Source organism: Myotis yumanensis, unplaced genomic scaffold, assembly GCF_028538775.1.
Source record: "Myotis yumanensis isolate MYYU_CA2020_CCGP unplaced genomic scaffold, mMyoYum1.0.hap1 SCAF_5, whole genome shotgun sequence".
NCBI classification, from domain to species: domain Eukaryota; kingdom Metazoa; phylum Chordata; class Mammalia; order Chiroptera; family Vespertilionidae; genus Myotis; species Myotis yumanensis.
This window is the reverse complement of record NW_027223756.1, coordinates 1,969,779-1,992,004: the sequence shown is the minus strand read 5'-3', so window position 1 is coordinate 1,992,004 and position 22,226 is coordinate 1,969,779. Positions and strand designations below refer to the sequence as shown.

Genomic DNA, 22,226 nt, shown 5'->3' with positions numbered 1-22,226 from the left:
ACTGCAGGGGCCGGGATGGCTCTGGTGGCACTGACAGCTGGGCACCAGGGCCCTGGGAGATCAACCCAGGAGGGTCCTGGGGGGGTCAGCCCAGGATGGCTCTCAGGGGTCATTCCAGGAGGGTCCTGAGGGGGGGTCATTCAAGGAGGGCCCTGAGGGGGGTCAGCCCAGGAGGGTCCTGGGGGGGTCAGTCCAGGAGGGCTCTCAGGGGTCATTCCAGGAGGGTCCTGAGGGGGATCAGCCCAGGAGGGCTCCGAGGACCCCTTCCCAGCATGAAGCAACTGGCAGCGGAATCGCCAGGCCGGGAAGCGGGGATCGACGACCCTGTCACCTAACCTGTGCCCGGACACCCGTGAACCTAACCTGCGCCCGGAGCACCCTGAACCCAGCCTCCCCCAGAGCCGAGCACAGGCCGTGTTATCCACCTGCCCGTTCCTGAGCCCAGAACTGCCCGCAGGACTGACAGGGTCTCTCCCGTGTCGCAGAGTCCGGGTCGGAGGATCACAGAGCGTCTGCGTCCTGTGGTGGCGCAGTCACAGGAGCCTCCACGCCTCCCTCTCATTCCGACGCAAGGAACTCCGCGGCCCTGGCCGCTCCGGCTCCCCCTCGCTGCACACAGTCCTCCCGGCAGCTGATGCTGTCACCTCGGCCTGTGCCCCGGGGCCCCGCTATCTGTGCGTCACGCAGTCCCAGGATCCCTGCTCACTCACCGCTCCTGCCTGACACTCACTGGTTCTCCAGCAGCTGGTCCCGCCCCCCAGAGGGGACCAGGAGGGCATGGAGCCCCCGCCAGGCCAGCTCACAGCTGAGCTCCTGCGGGACCGCCAGCGTGGAGCGCGTGACCCAGTGGATAGGTCCAGGTCGAGCTGTCCCACAGCCGGCAGGTGCCTCCTGACACGGCCAGGCCAGGCCCCTACCCGCTTGTGCCCGGGTGCGAACAGGATGAGCCGGGAGTGGGGAGGGGGGAGGAGGAAAGAGGGGGGCTGGGGGCCTGTACCCCGAGCCCCACCCAGTCGCATCCGGCCTCGCTAGCGCGGTGACGGGCTGACCACCTCACACCTGCCTCGTCCGAAAGCCGGGTGCCCTGCACCACGAGGGTCCCTTACACTCCCCACTCATGCTTCTCCCCCCTGACGGTGAAGTGACCCCCAACTGAGAATGACCACGGAGTCCAGCCCCCGTGGAATTCACCGTGGCTCACGGTGCTGTGGGCTCTAAGGAAGGTCACTCAGATCACCCTGGAGGCGGACGGTCCTGGTAGGGTCCTGGCAACACAGACATTGGGACGAGCCAGCGAAGAGCTAGTGAGGGTGGGGGTCAGCTCTACTCTGGGGGGCAGTGAGAGTGGGGGTCAGTTCTACTCTGGGGGGGCAGTGAGGGTGGGGGTCAGCTCTACTCTGGGGGGCAGTGAGGGTGGGGGTCAGCTCTACTCTGGGGGGGCAGTGAGGATGGGGGTCAGTTCTACTCTGGGGGGGCAGTGAGGGTGGGGGTCAGCTCTACTCTGGGGGGCAGTGAGGGTGGGGGTCAGCTCTACTCTGGGGGGGCAGTGAGAGTGGGGGTCAGTTCTACTCTGGGGGGGCAGTGAGGGTGGGGGTCAGCTCTACTCTGGGGAGGCAGTGAGGGTGGGGGTCAGCTCTACTCTGGGGGGGCAGTGAGGATGGGGGTCAGTTCTACTCTGGGGGGGCAGTGAGAGAGGGGGTCAGTTCTACTCTGGGGGGCAGTGAGGGTGGGGGTCAGCTCTACTCTGGGGGGGCAGTGAGGGTGGGGGTCAGCTCTACTCTGGGGGGGCAGTGAGAGAGGGGGTCAGTTCTACTCTGGGGGGGCAGTGAGAGAGGGGGTCAGTTCTACTCTGGGAGGCAGTGAGGGTGGGGGTCAGCTCTACTCTGGGGGGGCAGTGAGGATGGGGGTCAGTTCTACTCTGGGGGGGCAGTGAGGGTGGGGGTCAGTTCTACTCTGGGGGGGCAGTGAGGGTGGGGGTCAGTTCTACTCTGGGGGGGCAGTGAGGATGGGGGTCAGCTCTACTCTGGGGGGGCAGTGAGGGTGGGGGTCAGCTCTACTCTGGGGGGGCAGTGAGGGTGGGGGTCAGCTCCACTCTGGGGGGGCAGTGAGAGAGGGGGTCAGTTCTACTCTGGGGGGGCAGTGAGAGAGGGGGTCAGTTCTACTCTGGGGGGCAGTGAGGGTGGGGGTCAGCTCTACTCTGGGGGGGGCAGTGAGGATGGGGGTCAGCTCTACTCGGGGGGCAGTGAGGATGGGGGTCAGCTCTAGTCTGGGGGGCAGTGAGGGTGGGGGTCAGCTCTACTCTGGGGGGCAGTGAGGGTGGGGGTCAGCTCTACTCTGGGGGGGCAGTGAGAGGGGGTCAGCTCTACTCTGGGGGGGCAGTCAGGGTGGGGGTCAGTTCTACTCTGGGGGGCAGTGAGAGAGGGGGTCAGTTCTACTCTGGGGGGGCAGTGAGGGTGGGGGTCAGTTCTACTCTGGGGGACAGTGAGGGTGGGGGTCATTTCTACTCTGGGGGGCAGTGAGGGTGGGGGTCAGCTCTACTCTGGGGGGGCAGTCAGGGTGGGGGTCAGTTCTACTCTGGGGGGCAGTGAGAGAGGGGGTCAGTTCTACTCTGGGGGGGCAGTGAGGGTGGGGGTCAGTTCTACTCTGGGGGGCAGTGAGGGTGGGGGTCATTTCTACTCTGGGGGGCAGTGAGGGTGGGGGTCAGCTCTACTCTGGGGGGGCAGTGAGGGTGGGGGTCAGCTCTACTCTGGGGGGCAGTGAGGATGGGGGTCAGCTCTACTCTGGGGGGGCAGTGAGAGAGGGGGTCAGTTCTACTCTGGGGGGCAGTGAGGGTGGGGGTCAGCTCTACTCTGGGGGGGCAGTGATGGTGGGGGTCAGCTATACTCTGGGGGGGCAGTAATGGTGGGGGTCAGCTCTACTCTGGGGGGGCAGTGAGAGAGGGGGTCAGTTCTACTCTGGGGGGCAGTGAGGGTGGGGGTCAGCTCTACTCTGGGGGCAGTGAGAGTGGGGGTCAGTTCTACTCTGGGGGGCAGTGAGAGAGGGGGTCAGTTCTACTCTGGGGGGCAGTGAGGGTGGGGGTCAGCTCTACTCTGGGGGGGCAGTGATGGTGGGGGTCAGCTATACTCTGGGGGGGCAGTAATGGTGGGGGTCAGCTCTACTCTGGGGGGGCAGTGAGAGAGGGGGTCAGTTCTACTCTGGGGGGCAGTGAGGGTGGGGGTCAGCTCTACTCTGGGGGCAGTGAGAGTGGGGGTCAGTTCTACTCTGGGGGGCAGTGAGAGAGGGGGTCAGTTCTACTCTGGGGGGCAGTGAGGGTGGGGGTCAGCTCTACTCTGGGGGGGCAGTGATGGTGGGGGTCAGCTATACTCTGGGGGGGCAGTAATGGTGGGGGTCAGCTCTACTCTGGGGGGGCAGTGAGAGAGGGGGTCAGTTCTACTCTGGGGGGCAGTGAGGGTCGGGGTCAGCTCTACTCTGGGGGGCAGTGAGGGTGGGGGTCAGCCCCACCTGGGAGGCCGCGTGGCCCGGGCCTGGCCTCCCCTCACCTGACTCCCGCGTGCGGCCGCGCACCACCTCGCTCCAGGGCCCGGCCCCGATGGCGTTGAAGGCCTGCACCTGCACCTCGTACTCCGTCCACTCCTCCAGCTCCTCGATGGTCAGCTCCCTCTCCAGCCGGTCGCTGACGACGTGCGCCCGCGCGGGGGCCCGCAGGTCCGGGCGCCAGTACTTGACCCTGTAGCCCACCGACTCGGGGTTCCCGTTGTACTGGGAATCGGGCAGGGGCTGGGGGACAGTCCGTGTGAGCTGACGTCTCAGCCCCGTCCCTGCCGGGGCCCCGGGTGGGCCTGTCGTATGGGCCAAGTCCCTGGACAACCTTTTCTGGGGGGATGTGCTCAAACACGGGTCCCTGGACCTTCCCTCTGTGAACCTGGCCGGACCTGATTTCTCTGACCACACCCTGGCTTTGTTTTGGGGGGGATGTTCCGATGGAATGTCAAGCTGGCGCCCTTACAAACAGTTCCGTGTGACCCAGACCCAGGGCGCACAGCCCACCCCGCGTGGGCTCCTCCCCAGGCCGCCGCTCGGCTCCAGGCGCCGTGAGGAGCGCCCCCGATTAACACAGCCAGGCGGGCGGCACCTTGCGGCTTAACCAGGAGATAGGTCTGGACCGGGACAAAGGCAGGGCGGAGAGACCAAGCCCTGGGTGCATGCGTGCCCTTGGGGGCCCCAGGCCCCCGCCTGCAGCCCCTCACCACCCAACTCACCACCCAGCGCAGCCGCAGGCTGGTCTCGCTGGCAGTCCGGACGGTGACGCTGGACGGAGCCACGTCCGGGGGGGCCTGCAGCGTCTGGATGACCCGGGAGGACTGGCTGAAGGGGCTGGCCCCCACCACGTTCTCCTGCCTCATCCGGAACCTGGGGGCACAACAGTGAGAGCGGAGGGCAGCGTGGGAGACAGAGGAACCAGGAGAACACCCAGGCTGCTTGGGGGGGCTCAGACGTGTGTCTACCTGTATCCTAGGCCCATGCTCAAGGGCGCCCTCTCTACCTGGGTTCATTAAAAATGCAAATGATAGCCTTAGCCGGTTTGGCTCAGTGGGTAGAGCATCGGCCCTCAGACTGAAGGCCGATTCTGGTCAAGGGCATATACCTCGGTTGCAGGCTCCATCCCCAGCCCCGTGAGGGCATGTGCAGGAGGCAATCAGATCAATGTGTCTCTCTCACATCGATGTTTCTGTCTTTCCCCCTCCCTTCCACTCTCTCTAAAAATCAATGGAAAAATATCCTCGGGTGAGGATTAACAACAAAAAAATTGATTGTTGACCCTAATGACTATGCATTATTCTATAATAAAAATATTTTTAAAATGCAAATTACATATCTGGTCTTTTTCCCTGAAAGACCTCAAAGCATGGTAATCTGCAAATCAGCGGTTTCAAGTTCCCCCAGAAGCGTGACTGGGTGGGTTCCGTGGCCAGGGATGTGTGCCGCCAGCTGCCAGTGGCTGGTGCAGGGGATCGGAGTCCAAGCAGCTGTTTAACAGATGGAGCGTCAGATTGTCACACCCAACGCCAGCTCTGAATGTCCAGTGTCTCTTCGACGACCCAGGGCCCCGCGGCCCATTCCCGCCCGTTTGGGTGAGAACGCCGGGTTCGACCGGTCGTCCCCGGTCTGCAGGGTGAGGGTGGGGCCAGATGCTCTCTAAGCCCGTGTCCATGTCCTCAGCCCTGTCTCTCCTGCATTGAGATCCACACCTTTTTGAACTGGACTTACACACAGGAAAACATCTGATGTGCACACACGTCCTTGTTACCTACAGAGGCTTCCTAACTTCACACGCGGCTGAGACAGGGACACGGGTCTCTAACGGCAGCTTCTTTTTAAAAATGTTTGTCTGGATTTTAGAGAGAGGAAGGGAGAGGCAGAGAGAGACGGAAACGTCGATGAGAGAGAAACATCGATGGCTGCCTCCTGTACCATCCCAAATGGGGACCAAGCCTGCAACCGGGCATGTGTCCTCACCAGGAACTGAACCAGTGACCTCTCCGTGCGTGGGACAATGCTCAACCCACTGCGCCACACTGGCCGGGCTCTAACTGCAGCTTCTGATCTTAGAATTCACCACGTGGCCGACACCGATTTCACGAGGGGGGTCGTGAATCCTGATGGCTGGGTTCACACTCAATGTTGTCTCTAAAAACGAGCGTGTGGCGTCCTGAATCGTCTGCTCCCACCTTAGGGAAAGGTTAAAGGGAACAGACGCTGAGCAGTCGCTCCTGCTGGGTTTTTATCTGGAGCCTGACTTTGCTGCTGGACCGAGAAGTGTTCTTTGCAAGGACGCCGTCCCTGCTCCCTCCCCAGCTGCGGAGAGGCTCGCCCTGGCAGGACAATGGCACCATCCAGCTGCACCCGCGGCGATAACGGGAAATTGCATCGCCCTCCATCATCTTACGGGAAGTTATAACCTCGCTAACAGCTCATCATCACGCTGCCCTTAGTGAAGGCCAAGGATTTACGCCTGCACTGTTTCAGGGTCGAGAAGCAGAAGGTGAAATGGCACGTTAAGTGCTGATCAGTGAGACCGGCAGCCCCTGGCCGAGGGGGAGCAGTGGGACGTCCCATATGACCAGGAGTTTTGTAAAGAAAAGCAGCACATGCCTGGCCGGTGTGGCTCAGTAGTTGAGCATCGACCTATGAACCAGGAGGTCACGGTCTGATCTCCAGTCAGGGCACATGCCCGGGGTGCAGGCTCCATCCCCAGTGGGGGGCGTGCAGGAGGCAGCCGATCAATGATTCTCTCTCATCATTGATGATTCTCTCTCTCTCCCACTTCCTTCCTCTCTGAAATCAATAAAAAAAAAATTAAAACAATTTTAAATGAAAAGTAGCTCGTGTCTGACTGCACACAGTGAGCCGTCTCGAGGGCGCCCTGCCAGCTGGTGTGGACGGAAGGGTCACTGTCAGTCTGGCAGCGGGGACAGACCTCCCCGGGAAAGACTCAACTGTGCACCTTGCTCCCGAAGCTTCAATTTTCCATTCTTGCCCCTTAGAGACGTCTCACATGCACCGACTTGCAGACAGCGCCCCCTGCTGGAGAGCCGCACGTCTCACCTGTAATGAGTGTAGGGCGTGAGGTTTGGGATCTCCAGTGTCTGGGCATCAGGCTCATTCTCCTCCTCGTACAGGCTGACCCACTCCTCCTCGTCACCAATGGCTCCCACCTGTGGAGAGGGACCTCCTGGGACTGCTGGACAGCCGCAGGGCAGAGGCCACGGTGGGTGGGGCTGGACGAGCCCCCTGGGGCCCCACACGCCCTGCACACACACCTCCCACTCGAGCTGTGGAGATGTGGGCTCCTGCTGCTCCCGCCTTGGTCAGGACCTGAAGCCTCTGGGGATGACCAGGGCGGAGAGGACTCACGCCATCCTGTCCTTCCTCCCAACTGAAAGTGGGAGAAGACATGGCCAGGACCCCATGTGACCCCAGTGGCCGAGCGTCCTCATGGAGGGTCCAGACCTTTCCCAGCACATCTGACCAGGGCTCTGTCTGTCCTGCTCGCACCCAGCTCTTTCTGCCCAGACACATGGGAGACACCAGCAAGGCTGGGCCATGGGAGGGCCTCACAGAGAAGGGCTCGCCGCTGCCCGGAGCCAGACTGACAGGCAGCCCTTCCGGTCAGAAAGCCGCCTCCGGCAGAGCTGACTCCCACACACACAGCCCACTGACCAGCTCCTGGGTGTCCCGCGGGCCTCCTGCTTCTGCCTCATCCGGCCTCTGGAAGCGGCTTCACGCCTCCGACCCGCGTGGGGCCCCGAGCCACCCACTCATGACTTCCTGTGCTGCCCGAGTGGCTGCTAGTCCTGCCCACAGAGTCTGACCACAGGACTCGCCCGGTCGTGCAGGCGCCGGGGGCCGACCCAGCAGGAGAGCCCAGGGCCCACCCGGACCTCAGGCCGCCAGGAGACCCTCGGAGTTCCACCCTGCAGGTCCCCGCCTCCCGTCCGAGGCCCTCGTGGCACCTGGGCAGGTGTGAGGCTCTGGGACCCAGAGGACAGGCGCAGAGCAGGGCTGAGCACGGAGTCAGGCCCCACGGGCTGTGTCGAGGCCGGCAGTCGGGGCCTGGGCCTCCACATCCATCCCAGACCTACACAGCCGCACGGGAACCTGCTCATCACGTCTGCGAGGGAGCAGGCTGGAGCGGGGCCGGGGCCAGAGGGTGGCACAGGAATGCGAACGACCTAGGGGCGTGAAGGGCGCGAGGACGAGGAGGAGACAGCAAACGCTAAAGGAACTAACGCAGACACAACCCGACACGCTCTCAGCTGAGACACGAAAGCCGCTCCGCAAAAGCTACAGACTGCCCAGGTCCACACCCCAGAGAGGAAACCAGTCTGCGAACAGCACAGCGCGGCCCAGCAGCCGAGGGCGGAGGGACGAGCACCGTGGTCACCCCACAGCCACAGCCCGGGAAAGGAGTGGGTGCGGGTAACGTGACCTCGGGAACACGGAGGAGCCGGGCCTGTTCCTCAGCCGGCGCGGCCCCTGGGGGAGTGCCCTTGGGAGACGACAGCGTCACTCTACAGCCCTGGCTTCTCGGAGGAGCTGTCACCACGAAGGACCTCGTGGGCACGGCCGGGCGGGGCCCCCGTGCGCCTTCCCTGCGGGCCCCGGGCCGGCTCCCCCCGCTGCTCTAGCTGCCAGCCCAGCCCTCGGCAGAGGGAGCCCGGCCAGCGGAGCCCACCACCCTCCGGAAATCCTTTCGAGCCAAGGGCTGCTCTTATGCACAAATGAGCACTAAGTGGGCTTTCTCCCCCCATTTCTCCCTTTCAGATGCAGTTCCCTCTGCTCCCGGAGGGCCAGCGCCCGCGGAGCAGCCTGGAGAGGCCGGCGCAGCGCGGGCCATTAGAACCTCGAATGGCGGGTCGGCGGGGACTGCCGGGCAGCGGGAGCCAGATGAACACGGGCATTAACGCTCTCCCCGTTATGGGCGTCAAGAGAGTGTGGGGAGGGGTGTTTTGCTCACTGCAGGGTCAAAGGTGACTAATTAAGCAAAGCATTACTGAGCCAGAAACACCTATAAAAGCTGCTCTCCACAATGGGCACCCCATCAGCGTACTGCAGGCCCCTCAATGGCTCCCCGCGGGGGAGACCTGCCGAGTTCTCCGTGTAACCCGCCTGCGCACTGCAGAGGGGCCGAGCTGAAGGGACCGCGTGCACAGAAGAGCTGACTGAGGGGGGTCCCGGAGAGGAAGTCAACACTGAGGCCCCAGCACCTGGTGGGGGCTGCGAGGCGCCCGGTGGCCCCGCCAGGTCATGGCCCCACCAGGTCACGGCCGCGGTACCTGGAGATGGGCCTCTGCGGCCACTGGAGCATCCCTCCCTCCTTGGCGTCCCGCCAGCACCTGAGCAAACCACGATCACGTCATCGCCCTGCTCCTCAGGTGACTGACGGGTGAGTGGCGCCACCCATGGACGCTCCGCATCCAGTCCGTGGCTGGCACAGAGCAGGGCACAGCCGCTTCCTGGGTGGGAGATGGGGCGAGGGAACGCGGGGTCTCACTGCAGCAGAGGAGGCCTGGTTTGGCTGGCAGCCAATCAAAGAGAATTAGGTGCGGAATGTTCCAGAAGGCTTCATCTATACCAGTTACAGACTCAAGGGCCCCATTGTTCTGAGTTTAGGAAAGGGGAGCTGCCTGGACCAGGGAGGCCACGGAGATATTCTTAGAGAAATAGCTGCAGGGACCTCAGTGAGGCTTCCTGGAGGACAGCACATGGGAGCATGTGTGCACATGCATGTGTGTGCATGAGTGCCTGCATGCACTCCTCTGTGCACAAGTGTGTGTGCTTGCACATGCATGAGTTTTTGCATCTGTGTGCATGTGCATGAGTGTGGGCATGTGTACGTGTGTGCAGGCATGCATGTACATGCATGTGCATGGTTGTGTGCACATGCATGTTTGTGAGTGTGTACATGATTATACGCACACCAGCATACATGTGTGCACACCTGTGTGCATGAGTGTGTGTGCACGTGTGTTGGTGGGGTTGGGAGACCTTTTCAGAGATCACAGCACAGGGTACAGCCTCTACAACTAGACAATGTGGAACCGGCGCACGAACAGCCAGACTAAGAGCAGAGTGGAAAGTGCAGACACAGACCCACGTGCACACGGAAACGCAACCTCCTCAGATCAGGAGGAGGCAGGACACGGACTTCTGAGCACCTGGCGGTGGGACAACCACGTAGCTATTTGCAAAGTGATACAAGAGGTTCACACCTCACTCCACGCACAAGGACAATCCCCCCTGGAGGGAGAGCTGAATGCAGAGGCGAAGCCACGGAGTGGCGTGGGGCGCGGGGCGGACTCCTTTACAGCCGAGCGTGGGAGGGACCCAGGGTCGCGAGGAGACTGGTCAATTGACCTCCGCTGCGTTGGCACAGCCGTCAGTTACGTGCTGCTGGTGAGAATGCGAAATGTCAACCAGCAGTGGGCCGGGTGCAGTCTAGACCCGCGGTCGCCCACTGGTGGCCCGTGGACCACTGGTGGTCCGTGAGGTCCCAAAGGTTGGCGACCGCGGGTCCAGACCATTTACATCTGATTCATGATCCGGCAAGCTCACTCCTAGGAATGCATCCCAACGACTCAGCGGCAAAAACACACAATAACGATGCGAAAGGCGGAGACCACCTCTGGGCAGAATAGCGCCCTCCCCTGGGGGCACGCTGCCTTCCTAAGGGACCCTGCGGTGTGACGAAGGTAAGAGCCTTGAGACAGGGTGACCCTGCCTTATCTGGGGGTGCCATCTGATTACAGGACCCCTAAAAGGAAGAGCTGAAGGGCGGGTCAGGGAGATGAGGGAGGAGGAGGGGCGGGGAAGCTGGGAGAGACCGTCTGGCCCCTGCTGGCTCAGAGGTGCAGGGAGGGCCCGGGAGAGGCAGCGGGCATGGGACACGCCTGTGCACACGCCCTCCCATGGGTGTGACGCTGGGATCCTGCAGCGAGTTACAGGCTCAGGAAGAAAGGAGGCTTCGAGGGTTTGGACGTGTGCTGAAGAGTGAGGTGCTTTTCACAGAAAGCGTTCCCTACAGATTGAAGCCAGAGAACAAGACCACCCCCCACAGGGCACAGTCCTCATGCTGGGAACTGCTGGTTCAGCCGCCCGAGGAAGGACCAGGCTGCCCAGGCAGCGTTTGGAGGGCCCATCGCAGTGTAACGCAGGCTGAGGGCAAACCCTTAAACCGCACGCGGCGGTCTCATGGTTAGCGGTACCGCTGAAATTACAATTTTGAAACTCTGTAATAGTCAGATAAAGATAATAAGTAATTATGCTAATATTTCTAAAAAACCCCACATTTTTAGTGAAGAGAAACAGTATTTAAAATATAAACTCCAAGTAAAATATTCTTAAATTTGAATTGGAAATATCAGTATGAATTCATGATGTTTCAAAATGCGTATTTCTCCTCTCCGTCCCCCGGAAAGGCCTGGAAGCAGCCGCCAGCCAGCAGCAGCGAGCACCCCTTCCCTGCCCATTCACTGGGGCAGCCACGGCCCTGGTGGGAGGGCTGGGGTGAGCCCGGGCACAGAGGGGGGTGGTCCTAGGCCCAGGCCCTGGTGGGAGGGCTGGGGTGAGCCCGGGCACGGAGGTGGGTGGTCCTAGGCCCAGGCCCTGGTGGGAGGGCCGGGGTGAGCCTGGGCGGGGGTGGGGTGGGGGTGGTGGTGGTCCTAGGCCCAGGCCTGGTGGGAGGGCTGGGGTGAGCCCGGGCACAGAGGGGGGTGGTCCTAGGCCCAGGCCCTGGTGGGTGGGCCGGGGTGAGCCTGGGCGGGGTGGGGGGGGTGGGGGGGCGGTCCTAGGCCCAGGCCCTGGTGGGAGGGCCGGGGTAAGCCCGGGCAGGGAGGGGGGGTGGTCCTAGGCCGTCCGTCCGTGGTGCCTGGAGCAAGGCGCTCACCGAAGGTTAGGACACTCGGCTCAGAGGCCTAGAACTCGAGGATGCCCCTGACCCAGAGGGGCCAGTTGGAGGTTTACAATGAATGACGGCCGTGGTGGAAACCCACTGAACACATTGAACATCGGCGTTCAGGTAAACAGCGATACTCAGGGAGAGATCAGGCCAGAAGCCAGCGAAGCCCTTGCACCGGGAGCACAGGGCCGCCCCTGATGCTGAAACGGGACGCAAGGCAAGAGCCCAGGTCAGTCCTGCTCCCAGGAGTGAACTGCCGCCCAGCAGCTCGGGGAGGATTCACTGCCCACAAGAACCACAGGAAACTCCCTTGTCACAGCCGGCTCTTTCTCCTGCGCGGCCTGCAGCTCGGAGCCGCGCCCAGGGCCTCGGCAGCCCCTCTCCTCTCCTCCTCCAGCCTCCCACCTGCTGGCCCGCGGGGGACCGTGCGCACCTGCCCCCCCCCCCCCCGCCCCGAGAAATCTCCCCTTAACCAGCAGAATCAGGTCAGCTTCGCTCACGGCTCTATCCCTCCCGCCTAGAGAAGCGCCTGGAAGTAAGCGTGCTCCACAGATGTTGAATGGATTGCATTGCATTCATTCATTCATTCATTCATGTGCTAAGACACGTTGCACCCACGATCCATCCTATTGGTGAGATGGCAGCTGACTGGGACCAGAGTTAAACAGTCAGTTATGCTCTCAGACTCGGGGTACCCCTCACAGCCTGATTGTAATTCTCATCACCACTTCCTCCACGTCCAGTGAGACCCCCCTCTGTCAGCTGGCCCCCCTCCCCACCCCGTCCCCAGCACCCGCTCTGCCGTGGGTCTCTGGTCCGGCCAGCACGGCCTCCCCACACACGCCCCCCGTCCGCTCCGTCCAGCTGTGGACGACTCGCAGGGAAGGACCCATCAAACCCCGGAGCCAGCGCCGCTCTTTGGCGACTCCCGCTCCGGCGTCACGAGAGGCACACCTGCCCCTCCACGAGCCACCTGGAGATGGACGTCTTCCCGTCGTAGCCCGGCCGGAACTGCAGGGTGGCCGAGCGCGGGCTGATGTTGGAGATGACCAGGTTGGACGGGGCGCCGGGAAGTTCTGGAGGGAAACGAGAGAGGACGGCACAGACTGAGCTTCTGCCACCGTTTAGGAAGCGGAGCAACACGCCGGTGAGTAGATACTTCCAAACCCTTCCTACCACAGAGAGGACGTGTTTTCAAACCACGAGAGGCCTGGCTGGTGTGGCTCAGTGGGTGAGCATCGACCTATGAACCAGGAGGTCACGGTTCAATTCCCGGTCAGGGTATGTGCCCAGGTTGGGGGCTCCATCCCCAGTGGGGGGCGTGCAGGAGGCAGCCGACCCATAATTCTCTCTCATTATCCTCTCTCTCTCTCTCTCTCTCTCCCCCTTCCTCTTTGAAATCAATATAAATATTTAAAAACAAACAAACAACAGGGAGGAGCACAGCTTCCCTGGGAACATGCCCAGCATGGCCCCACTCTACGGGGCCGCCCATTCGAGCTGGCGCTGGGGCAGGCGCAGGAGACCTCGCAGCCCTGGGGACGCCAGGCTCAGTGGGGACCTCTGTGCAGCCGGTCTTGTTCAATGGACACCGCGGAGTGAAGAAGGAGGGAGGACGGGGCCTCAGAGAACACACAGCAGCGCACGTCCCCCTCCCGGATCCTGACTGTGATCACGGCCATGGAGAGCGGGAGCGGGGGGAGGGGGGGTGCAGAGGGGTGCACGCCTGGTTCCCAGGCAGCTGACCCGGGCAGTGGGCAGGCCCTGAGCCCGGGCTTCCTGGGCCTGGTTTCCGAGACAACGGGTTCCGGGGCGAGTGCAGAGCTCTCCCCACTGCCCGCGTGCAGGTGCTCTGGCAACTAGATGAAGGGAAGGCGTGACCTGAGCGGCTCCACCACTTGAGGCCCCCCCCCCCCAGAATCTTCCCCGTGCTCCCCCTTAATTCCAAATGCAGAGAAGCAACTGCAAAACCGGGCTTCTCGGGGCGCTTGCACTCTTGTTTCCTGGCAATTGGCATTCGTTTGGCTCAACTCAAATTCTTATAAAATTTTTCTACTGCTTGGCCTTCTTCTTTGACACTATTTTTTAAAAATATGTTTTTGTTGATTTCAAAGAGAGGAAGGGAGAGGGAGAGAGAGAGAGAGAGAGAGAGAGAGAGATAAAAGCATCAATGATGAGAGAGAATGATAGATCAGCTGCCTCCCGCACCACCCACACTGGGGATCGAGCCTGCAACCCGGGCCTGTGCCCTGACCGGGAATCAAACCGTGACCTCCTGGCTCATAGGTCGATGCTCCACCACTGAGCCACACCGGCTGGTGACACTACTCTTTATTTTAACATCGGCACTTCCTCTCTCTCTCCCAAGGCCTGCCTTTCCTTCTGTGGGGTTCCCTTTCCCGGGAGGGCGGGGCCCCAGTCCAGCTCCCTGAGGGGATTCACATCTCCCCTCCCTGCCCACCAGCCACTCCCCCAACCCCCACAGAAGAGAGGGGGGCTGTGGTCAGAAGACGCTGGGAAACAGGCCGCAGCGGGTCACCCTCCACTTACCCCACCCTCCAGCAGGACACTGGCCCCCTCAAAGGCGGGTGCCCTTCGAGCGTCAGGACTCCAGGGGGAAGGAGGGGCCGGAGCCCTGCTCTCACTGACCTGGGGGCACGCCCGACGAAATGGTGGACGAGGTGGCCAGGCCGGCGCCCACGGCGGTGAGGGCAGCCACGTCGATGGTGTAGGTGGTGAGCGAAGACAGGCCCTGGATCTTGTACTCGTGCGTCGTGCTGTTGAGCGTGTCTGTGAGCCGAGAGTCGTTCTTCCCGTAAACCTCCCAGGAGATCCGGTAGCCTGGGGGGCGGTGGACAGAGAGTTGTGGGGGGCTCCCGGGGCCGAGGGCAGGAGTGGAGGCCGCCCCGTCATCTCCCAGATTTGCAGAGTCTGGGGAGAGGCTGCTGCCCTGGCAAAGGGCACCCCGGAGTCAGGGCTCCCAGGTGCCCCAGAAACCTCCCGTCCTCCCCCCCCCGCCCCAGGCAGCACTGCCCGTGTCCTGTCCACGGTGATCAGTGACCTGCAGGACAGGTGGCCCGACACGTGGGCACCCTCAGTGCCCGCAGCGTGACGACAGATGGCTGCCAGCCTCTGTGCACGCCTCCCCTTCTCTCCTCAAATTATGGCTGCATCTCAGCCATATTTCCATTTTTATAAGCTCGTATTTTCATGAGGCGGCACCTAGCTCAGCGCGGTCCTGGGCGGCACCTAATTTGTGGGCCCGCTGCTTGCGCTCCCCGGGGATGACGGGTGCGGCTTCACTGGGCCAGCGCGTGGCCTTAAAAAGTGGCTCTTTCCCGAGCCCCTGTGGCCCCGCCTCCCCCTGGAGCCTGAGCCCCCCTCCTAGTGAGCCCCAACTTCCCTCTGCTCCACCCAGTGGGGCCTCACAGCCGCGATTATTCGCCTGACTACAGCGTGTGTGGGGCTCCGAGAAAAAGGCCCAGCCGGCCCCTGAGTCCGCCCCCGGGGGGCTGATGAGGTTGGGGCGCTGGAGGCCCTGCAGAGGGACAGTGATGGAGAGCCCGGCCACGGGCAGTGCAAAGCCGCTGAAAACGTGGCCCTCCCCTCCCAGGCAGTAAACTGGGCCCTGCCGCTCCAGGGGCGTCGAACGCGCCTCGGATGAAAGCGGTCACACAGTAGGAACCAGGACTTCCGGTGAACAGAACTCAGAGAGAAGTGTCTCGGGACTTTAATTTTTAAAAAAATTAGTATCAGAAGCCACTGCCTGTCTGCTGACCCTCAGCCCTCTGAGCCCCCCGGCTTCCGAGCGCTGGCAGGGCTCCAGGCGGGGACACCAGGGACACAGGCAGAGGGGTGGCCCTATCACTGTGCCCCTGTGCTCACCAGAGCTCCCCAAGCACAGCACACCTGACGCCTGAAGCCTGCTTCCGGCTTCTGGGTCCCTACCCCAGCCCCCACCCCAGGCCCCTGCCCAGCTCCCACCCCAGGCCCCTGCCCAGCCCCCACCCCAGGCCCCTGTCCAGCCCCCACTCTAGGCCATGGCGGGGTGTCTTGACAACAGAGGAGACTGGTCTCTGACTCAGAGGCGGGAGCTGAGCAGGGAACAGCCCTAAGGGGCTGGGCTGGTGATGGCAGGGCCTGGGGTGGGGACGGGCCCTGGCTGTGGCACACGCAGCCACACACGTGCTCTGGCGGCCTTCTGTCTGAAGGTGACCCAGGCCTGTGGGCGGCAAACCCGAGGCTCCTCCTTGGGGACAGGTGCTCACCTGTGATTACTCCGTTCTTGTCCAGCGGCTCCTGCCAGCTGACCTTTAGGGACGTGTCCAGGATCTCGGTGAAGCTCAGGTGCCCCACAGCTCCTGGCCCTGGGGGGGAGGGGGACACAGTCCCTGTCACACTAAGCCCATCCCTCTCGGGCAGGCTGTGCGGAGAGCTCTAACTATGAAAGGGAAGCGGCCAGCCTGGCAGGAGCTCCCGGAGGCCCCGCCAGCAGCACTCACTGTCCTCGTGGGTGCGGACGAGCCGGGGCGCGCTGGGGGGCCCGTCCCCGGGCGTGGTGAAGCACAGGGCCGCCGTGAAGTAGGCCGTGAACTTCCGCAGGTGGCTGATGTAGCCGTGGTGCGCTCCGTGGAAGTCTGGCGCGATGGTGACCACGGTGACAGACTCCGGGGTGTCGGCGGGCCACGCGAGGAGCTGGGGGGAGCGGGTTGGGAAGAGATTCCTTTTAGTCGCACGGCTTCAAAGTCTGCACCAGAATTTCATGTGAAATTTACCTTCGACGTCATAATTAAAAGACGTCATAAATCCAACCTTTGTCATCTCACTGAGAAGCACTGAGTTTAAAAGGGATTTCAGCCCGGCCGGTGTGGCTCAATGGTTGAATGTTGACCTATGAACCAGGAGGTCACGGTCAGGTTCATCGGTCGACTCCCGGTCAGGGCACACGGCCGAGCCGCAGGCTCGATCCCCAGGGTGGGGCGTGCAGAGGCAGCCAATCGCTGATTCTCTCTCATCTCTCTCCCTCCTTTCCTCTGTGAAATTAAAAAAAATAATAATAAAAAAGGAGATCTCGTAGATTGCTGAGTGCAAACACGGGTATTTATATGTGCACACGTGACACAAAGTCTTCTCTATCTCCTGGCACAGACGCGCAGACCGTCCCTCCTCACACACACACACACACACACACCACGCACACGGCCGAGCGTGTGGTTGGGCAGCAAGGAACATGGACTCCAGCTGTCACTCCCGACCCCGGACGAGCCACACCCACAGATGTTTCCCGACAGGCCCGCCCCAGACTCGGCATGAGCCCGATGCACTGGGACAACCGTCGCTGTTTCTAGTTTCTGTCCAGCAGCTGCCTGGGCAGGCAGTCAGGACACCGATCACACCGTAAAGGCACACAGTCTGCTGACACGTGGCAGGGGGCCGCCCAAGGTCTGGCCACTGTGTGTCTGCGGGACCGGGTCCCTGTGGCACCAAACATCGGGGCCCTGGGGCTGGAGGGCGGCGGCCGCAGGACAGGAGCACAGCCATGCGGGTCAGAGCCCAGCGCAGGGACCGAGCGAGCGCCGGCCTCGCCAGTCCGACTGGACGGAGCGGCACAGCGTCCTGCTGATCCACATGGTTTCCTTTCAGGAAGCCGACGGCGGGCCCTGGAGGCGAGGGCGGGCGAGCTGCTGGCCGGCGGCCGGGCTGGCGTGGACACGTGTTTGTGTAAATTGAATCCAAATGGAGAAAGAACGGACTGTGTCGGAGCAGAAACACCCTCTGCATCCGAGACTGCCGCGTGTCCAGCCGCGAGGTGGGCGCGCCTCTCTAAGGTCTGCCCGTGCCCACCTCCAGGCGGACGGTCATGACTGCGCTGAGGCCACGGCTCCAGGCCCAGCCAGGGCGGGGATACGGGGCAGAGACGACGCTTTTGGGACCTGGGCCCCAGCACACGGATGAAGGTGACATGCTCTGGCGACTAAGGACGAAGGGAAGGTGGAGGGTGGGGAGGGTCCGTGCCTCAGATTCCGGGTAGAGAGGTGACCTGGGTCACCAGGTCTCAGTCCCAGGAGCCGAGGGAGGGAGGGGACGCTGCTCCTCACCTGATACAAATGTCCCTCAATGTCCCCCAGGCAGGGTCCCTCCCAGGAGGAAGTGGTTCCTGCAAGCCCGATCCCAATCCGCGAGGTGGGGCTCCCTCCCGAGGGGATGTTCACGTGGGAGGCCTTTCTCAGGAGACAGTGCTGTGTCCCCCCCCCCGCCCCCCCCCCCCCCCCCCCCCCCGCCTGCAGAAAGCCCACCAGGAGTTCCTGAGCAGCACAGCTGGTGGCAGGACCTGGGTGACTCCCGGGACCCCAGGACGGGCAGCGGCCTCCGTGCTGACCCTCAGGCCTGGACCCTCCGAGACGCCCCCGGGCGAGGCGCGTACCTTGTATCCCTGGTTGATGCCATTGATGAACTGCTGGGGCGGGGGGTTCCACAGGAAGCGGATGGTCGTGGAATTCACCGCTTCCGCCTGCACGTTCTGGGGGGGCGCGGTGGGCACTGTGCCAGGCATCGCCATCAGAGACAGGAACCAACAGGAGGCAGGAGGGGGAGAGATGGAAACACTCTTAGCCGCTGCCCGCCGCACGGGCACTCGGCGCTGTGACAATGTCTGGGGAGCTGCTGGCATCACAGAGAAAGGGGCTGGGCTGCTTCTCCTTCTCTGCGGCCGAGTTCGTTAAGGCGTCGCCGGGAAAGGGGCCCGGACCACCCGTCCCTGGGGAGCCGTTCCGGGGCCCGAGGGGAGAGCAAACCCAGCTTCCTCCAGCTTCTCTCTCCCCGACCTCTGAGACCAGACCCGGTTCCTGTGGGCGCCCTTCCCGCAGGCGCCCCGCTCCCCCCACTGACCTTCACATGAAACCATCGCCCTCCCGCGGGCACCGCTGCCTACGCTCTCGGAGGCCAGGCGTCTGCCTGTCACAGGGGCCCCATTACAATTTCCACTCTCTCTTCCTTTCCGTTATTGAACCCAATCGTACACCTGCCCGGGGGCCCGCCCCCTGGGAGTCACAGTCCAGGGGACACCCTCATGCAGCCGAAAGGGCGTCTCTGCAGGAGTCACACGGTACACACACTGGGAGGCTTCAGACTGGAGCCAGGCCCAGGCCTGGGGGAAGGGCAGGCCTCTGGGGGAAGGGCAGGCCGGGGGTGGGGGGGGAGGCCTGAGAAAGGCGCGCTCCCTGGGAGAGTGCAGCGAGCAAAGGCATGGGATTATGGGAAAGCCTGGTGACTGGCGAGCACGGTGAGCGTGGCTATGGGGCGTGAGGGGGAGACCAGCGGAGGAAGCAGACGGGCCACCCCGGGTTGCCTCCCACACCAAACATCGGGGTCGACGATGTGTATGGGGCAGCGGGGGTGAGAGCACTCGGGAAAGGCAGCCCACACATCCCAGCAGACGGCAGGGTATCGGCTGGATGGAAACCAAGACCCGACTATGCGGCGTCTAAAAGAATCCCACTTGAAATACAAAGGCACGAGTAGCTCACAAGTAGAAGGATGGAGGAATACACACACACACTGACTCGGTCGGGAGCGGTTATGCTACCATGAGGAGCGCTAGGCTTCCTGCCCAGGAGGGGAGCCGAGGAGGAAGAGGGAGGTCACATAGTGATGGCGCAACCTAGTCACCGAAAGAGGCAACCTCCTGCATGTGTGCTGCAGCAGGACTCAAAGTACCAGGCGCGAAACCGAGGAACGAAAAGGAAAAACGGAAACATCTACTGTTACAGCGGGAATTTCAGTGCTCTTAAAAAAACAGACAAAGAAAATCAGTAGGAGACACAAGACCTGAACACCCAACACCATGGAGCAGCTTGACCCACGTGATATTAATGTTTAAATCCACCCACCGACGGCAGAACACACCTTCTCCTCGGTGCACATGGAACTTAACCAAATAGAAACAGTTTAAGCCCCAAACAGACCCAAACAAGTTAAAGATAATGCAAGTCACAAAATGCATGTTTTACGGCCCCAAAAGAATCAAACTTGAAATTAATATCAGGAAGATGGTGGAAATTCCCTAAATATTTGGAAATGAAGCAATGCACTTCAAAATAACCATGAGTCCAAGAGGAAGTCACATGGAAAATTAAAAAGCACTTCCAATTTAATGAAAATGAAAACTCAACACATCAAAATTTATGGGTTGCAGGGGTGATAGAGGGAAATTTATAGCATTTAAATGTTTACCTTATAATCTAAGATTCTACCTTAAGAATGTGTAATAGTTAATTAAACCCAAAACAAGTTGATTTAAGGCAATGGTAAAGAAAAAGAGCATAAACAAATGAAATGAAATTAGAAAAATAACAGAGGAAATCAACAAAACCAAAAGCTGATTCTTTTAAAACATAAATAAACCGTGAGCCAGACTGATCAGGAATAAGTGAGAAACCACAAATTGCCAATATCACCAAAGTCAGGGAACACCTCTCCAAATCCCATGACGTTAAGAGAGGAGAGTCCATTTCTTACATCTTTATGCTCATAAATTCAACAATTTAGACGAGGTGGACAAATTCCTGAAAAGAAACTCACTTACAGAATCTACTCAAGAAGAAATAGACAACCTAAGTTGTCCTATAGCTATTCAATAGCTGAATATGCAATTAAAACCTTCCAATAAAAAAACTCTAAGCTCATAAGCTTTACTGGTGAGTCTACCAAACGTTTGAAGGAAAAATAAAAGCAGTTCATCCAAATCAGAAAAAGACATTAAAAGACAAGAAAATACAGACCCGGATGTCTCCCTCATGAACACAGGTTGCAAACAGGCTCAATAAAAATATCGGGAAATCGAATTCTACAATATATAAAAATCATACTTTATCCCGATCAAGTAGGGGTTATCTTACAAATGCTAAGCTGGTTCGACAGTCAAAAATTCTCCATGTCAACAGAATGAAGGAAAAAGTGTGATCATCATAATAGATTTAGGAAAAGCACTGGATAAAATTTAACATCCAATACTGACTTTCACAAACTCTCCCAGGGAAGTAGAACACGACTAACCCCGATAAAGGAACCTATAAGCCTCGACAGCACGTAGTTAAAATACAAGGACGGGGTGCTTTCCCTTAGGATCAGGGACAAAGCCAGGAGGTTGTTCTGACATGCCTTGTCTGGAAGTGCAAGCCAGTGCAAGAAAGAGAGATAGCAGGCACAAGGGAAAAAACAAACCCCTCTCTCTAGACACACAATGTAACTGTCCTTGAAGAACTGGGAGTCAAAAGTCAATTTAGCCCGGCCGGTGGTGCAGTGGTTGGGTGGTGACCTATCGACCAGGAGGTCACGGTTCGATTCCCGGTCAGGGCACAGGCCTGGGTTGCGGGCTCGATCCCCAGTAGGGGTCGTGCAGGAGGCAGCCAATCAATGAGTCTCTCTTATCACGAATGTTTCTCTCTCTCCCTTTCCCTTCCTCTCTGAAATCAATGAAAACTATTTTTAAAAAGGTCAATTGTATTTCTAAACATGAGCAACGGAGAACTGGAAATTAAAACGACAAAGTCAATACCATTTAAAATACCAACGAAAACAGGAAGTAGACACAAATTTAACCAACTGCATGCAAGCGCTGGATGCTAAAAAGTCAGAACAGTGATCACAGAAGCAAGACCTAAGCAAACGGAGAGTCACAGCCCGTTAATGGGTTGAGAGGCGACCTAACCAAGACATCGGTTCTCCCCGAACTGGTCTCCGGTTTGAATGTCACCCTAGCAACGCTGTTGCTAGGAGCTTTTAGAGATTGGGAAGTTGACTTTAAAATTTATGGGGAAAAGTAAGGGAATTAAATAGACAAAACAATTCTGAAAAAGAACGAAACTGCACAATACGAACTATAAACCTACAGGAATTAAACAGTCACTGCAGAAAAGACGGACACGCAGGCCCACGGAGCAGCCAGAAAGCACCCGCGTGTGCACCAGCTGAGCTTACTGACGCACAGGGCAGTGCTCTGGAGGAAGGAAGAATGGGTGTCCATGTGCAAACCCCCATCTGGGTCCACACCCAGACCTTATCAGAGACCAGCCCTCCTCGCTACCCGGGAGATTCCAGAATCCTCTGTCCTCTCTGTCCCCCATCAGAGCTCACGGAGTCAGAGGACACAGGCTCAGGCCTCCGACTACCACGCCCCCCCCCCCACTTTATTAAAAAACCTCCAACTCTTCTCATCCCTTTTCTCTTTTTCCTAATTATTGTCATCAGAGTGACTCGCAAATTTGTGGGCAATGGAATTAAACATTTTCTCGAGTGAGAAAAAGCCCTGAAGCCAGTGCACCCGCCCTGCAATGCATCCCACACAGGAGCCCTCGAGGCCGGAAGGGCTCAACTACAGGGGTTAGGGGACCCCACCCCTCTGAGCAAGGACAGGGCCCAGCGGGGGGACCAGTGTTCACAGAGGGCTTGTCCCCCAGGCCTGAGCAGGAAGCCGACCGCCTGCAGCTTGGAATCAGGAATCAGGCCTCAGGGACATTTTCTATGATAATTAGCATTTTAAAAAAATATTTATTGATTTCAGAGAGAGGAAGGGAGAGGGCAAGAGAAACATCCATGATGAGAGAGAATCATGGATTGGTTGCCTCCCGTACGCCCCCACGGGGATGAAGCCCGCTACCTGGGCCTGTACCCGGACCGGGAAAGGAACTGTGACCTCCCGGTTTGTAGGACAGCGCTCAGCCACTGTGATGATTAGCATTTAAAGCACCGCCTTTGCACACCACGGTAA

The 22,226-nt window shown here is 60.2% G+C and overlaps 1 protein-coding gene across 1 annotated transcript in view; it reads right to left on the bottom strand.

Annotated features, from left to right (window-relative positions):
* SDK1 (sidekick cell adhesion molecule 1) overlaps window positions 1-22,226 on the bottom strand; it is a 279,805-nt gene that overhangs the window by 48,532 nt on the left and 209,047 nt on the right. Inside the window, 8 exon segments of the mRNA XM_070414297.1 lie at window positions 3,540-3,777; window positions 4,260-4,410; window positions 6,607-6,716; window positions 12,413-12,534; window positions 14,108-14,299; window positions 15,727-15,825; window positions 15,961-16,153; window positions 17,883-17,998. Coding sequence (XP_070270398.1) covers window positions 3,540-3,777; window positions 4,260-4,410; window positions 6,607-6,716; window positions 12,413-12,534; window positions 14,108-14,299; window positions 15,727-15,825; window positions 15,961-16,153; window positions 17,883-17,998 — 1,221 coding nt within the window.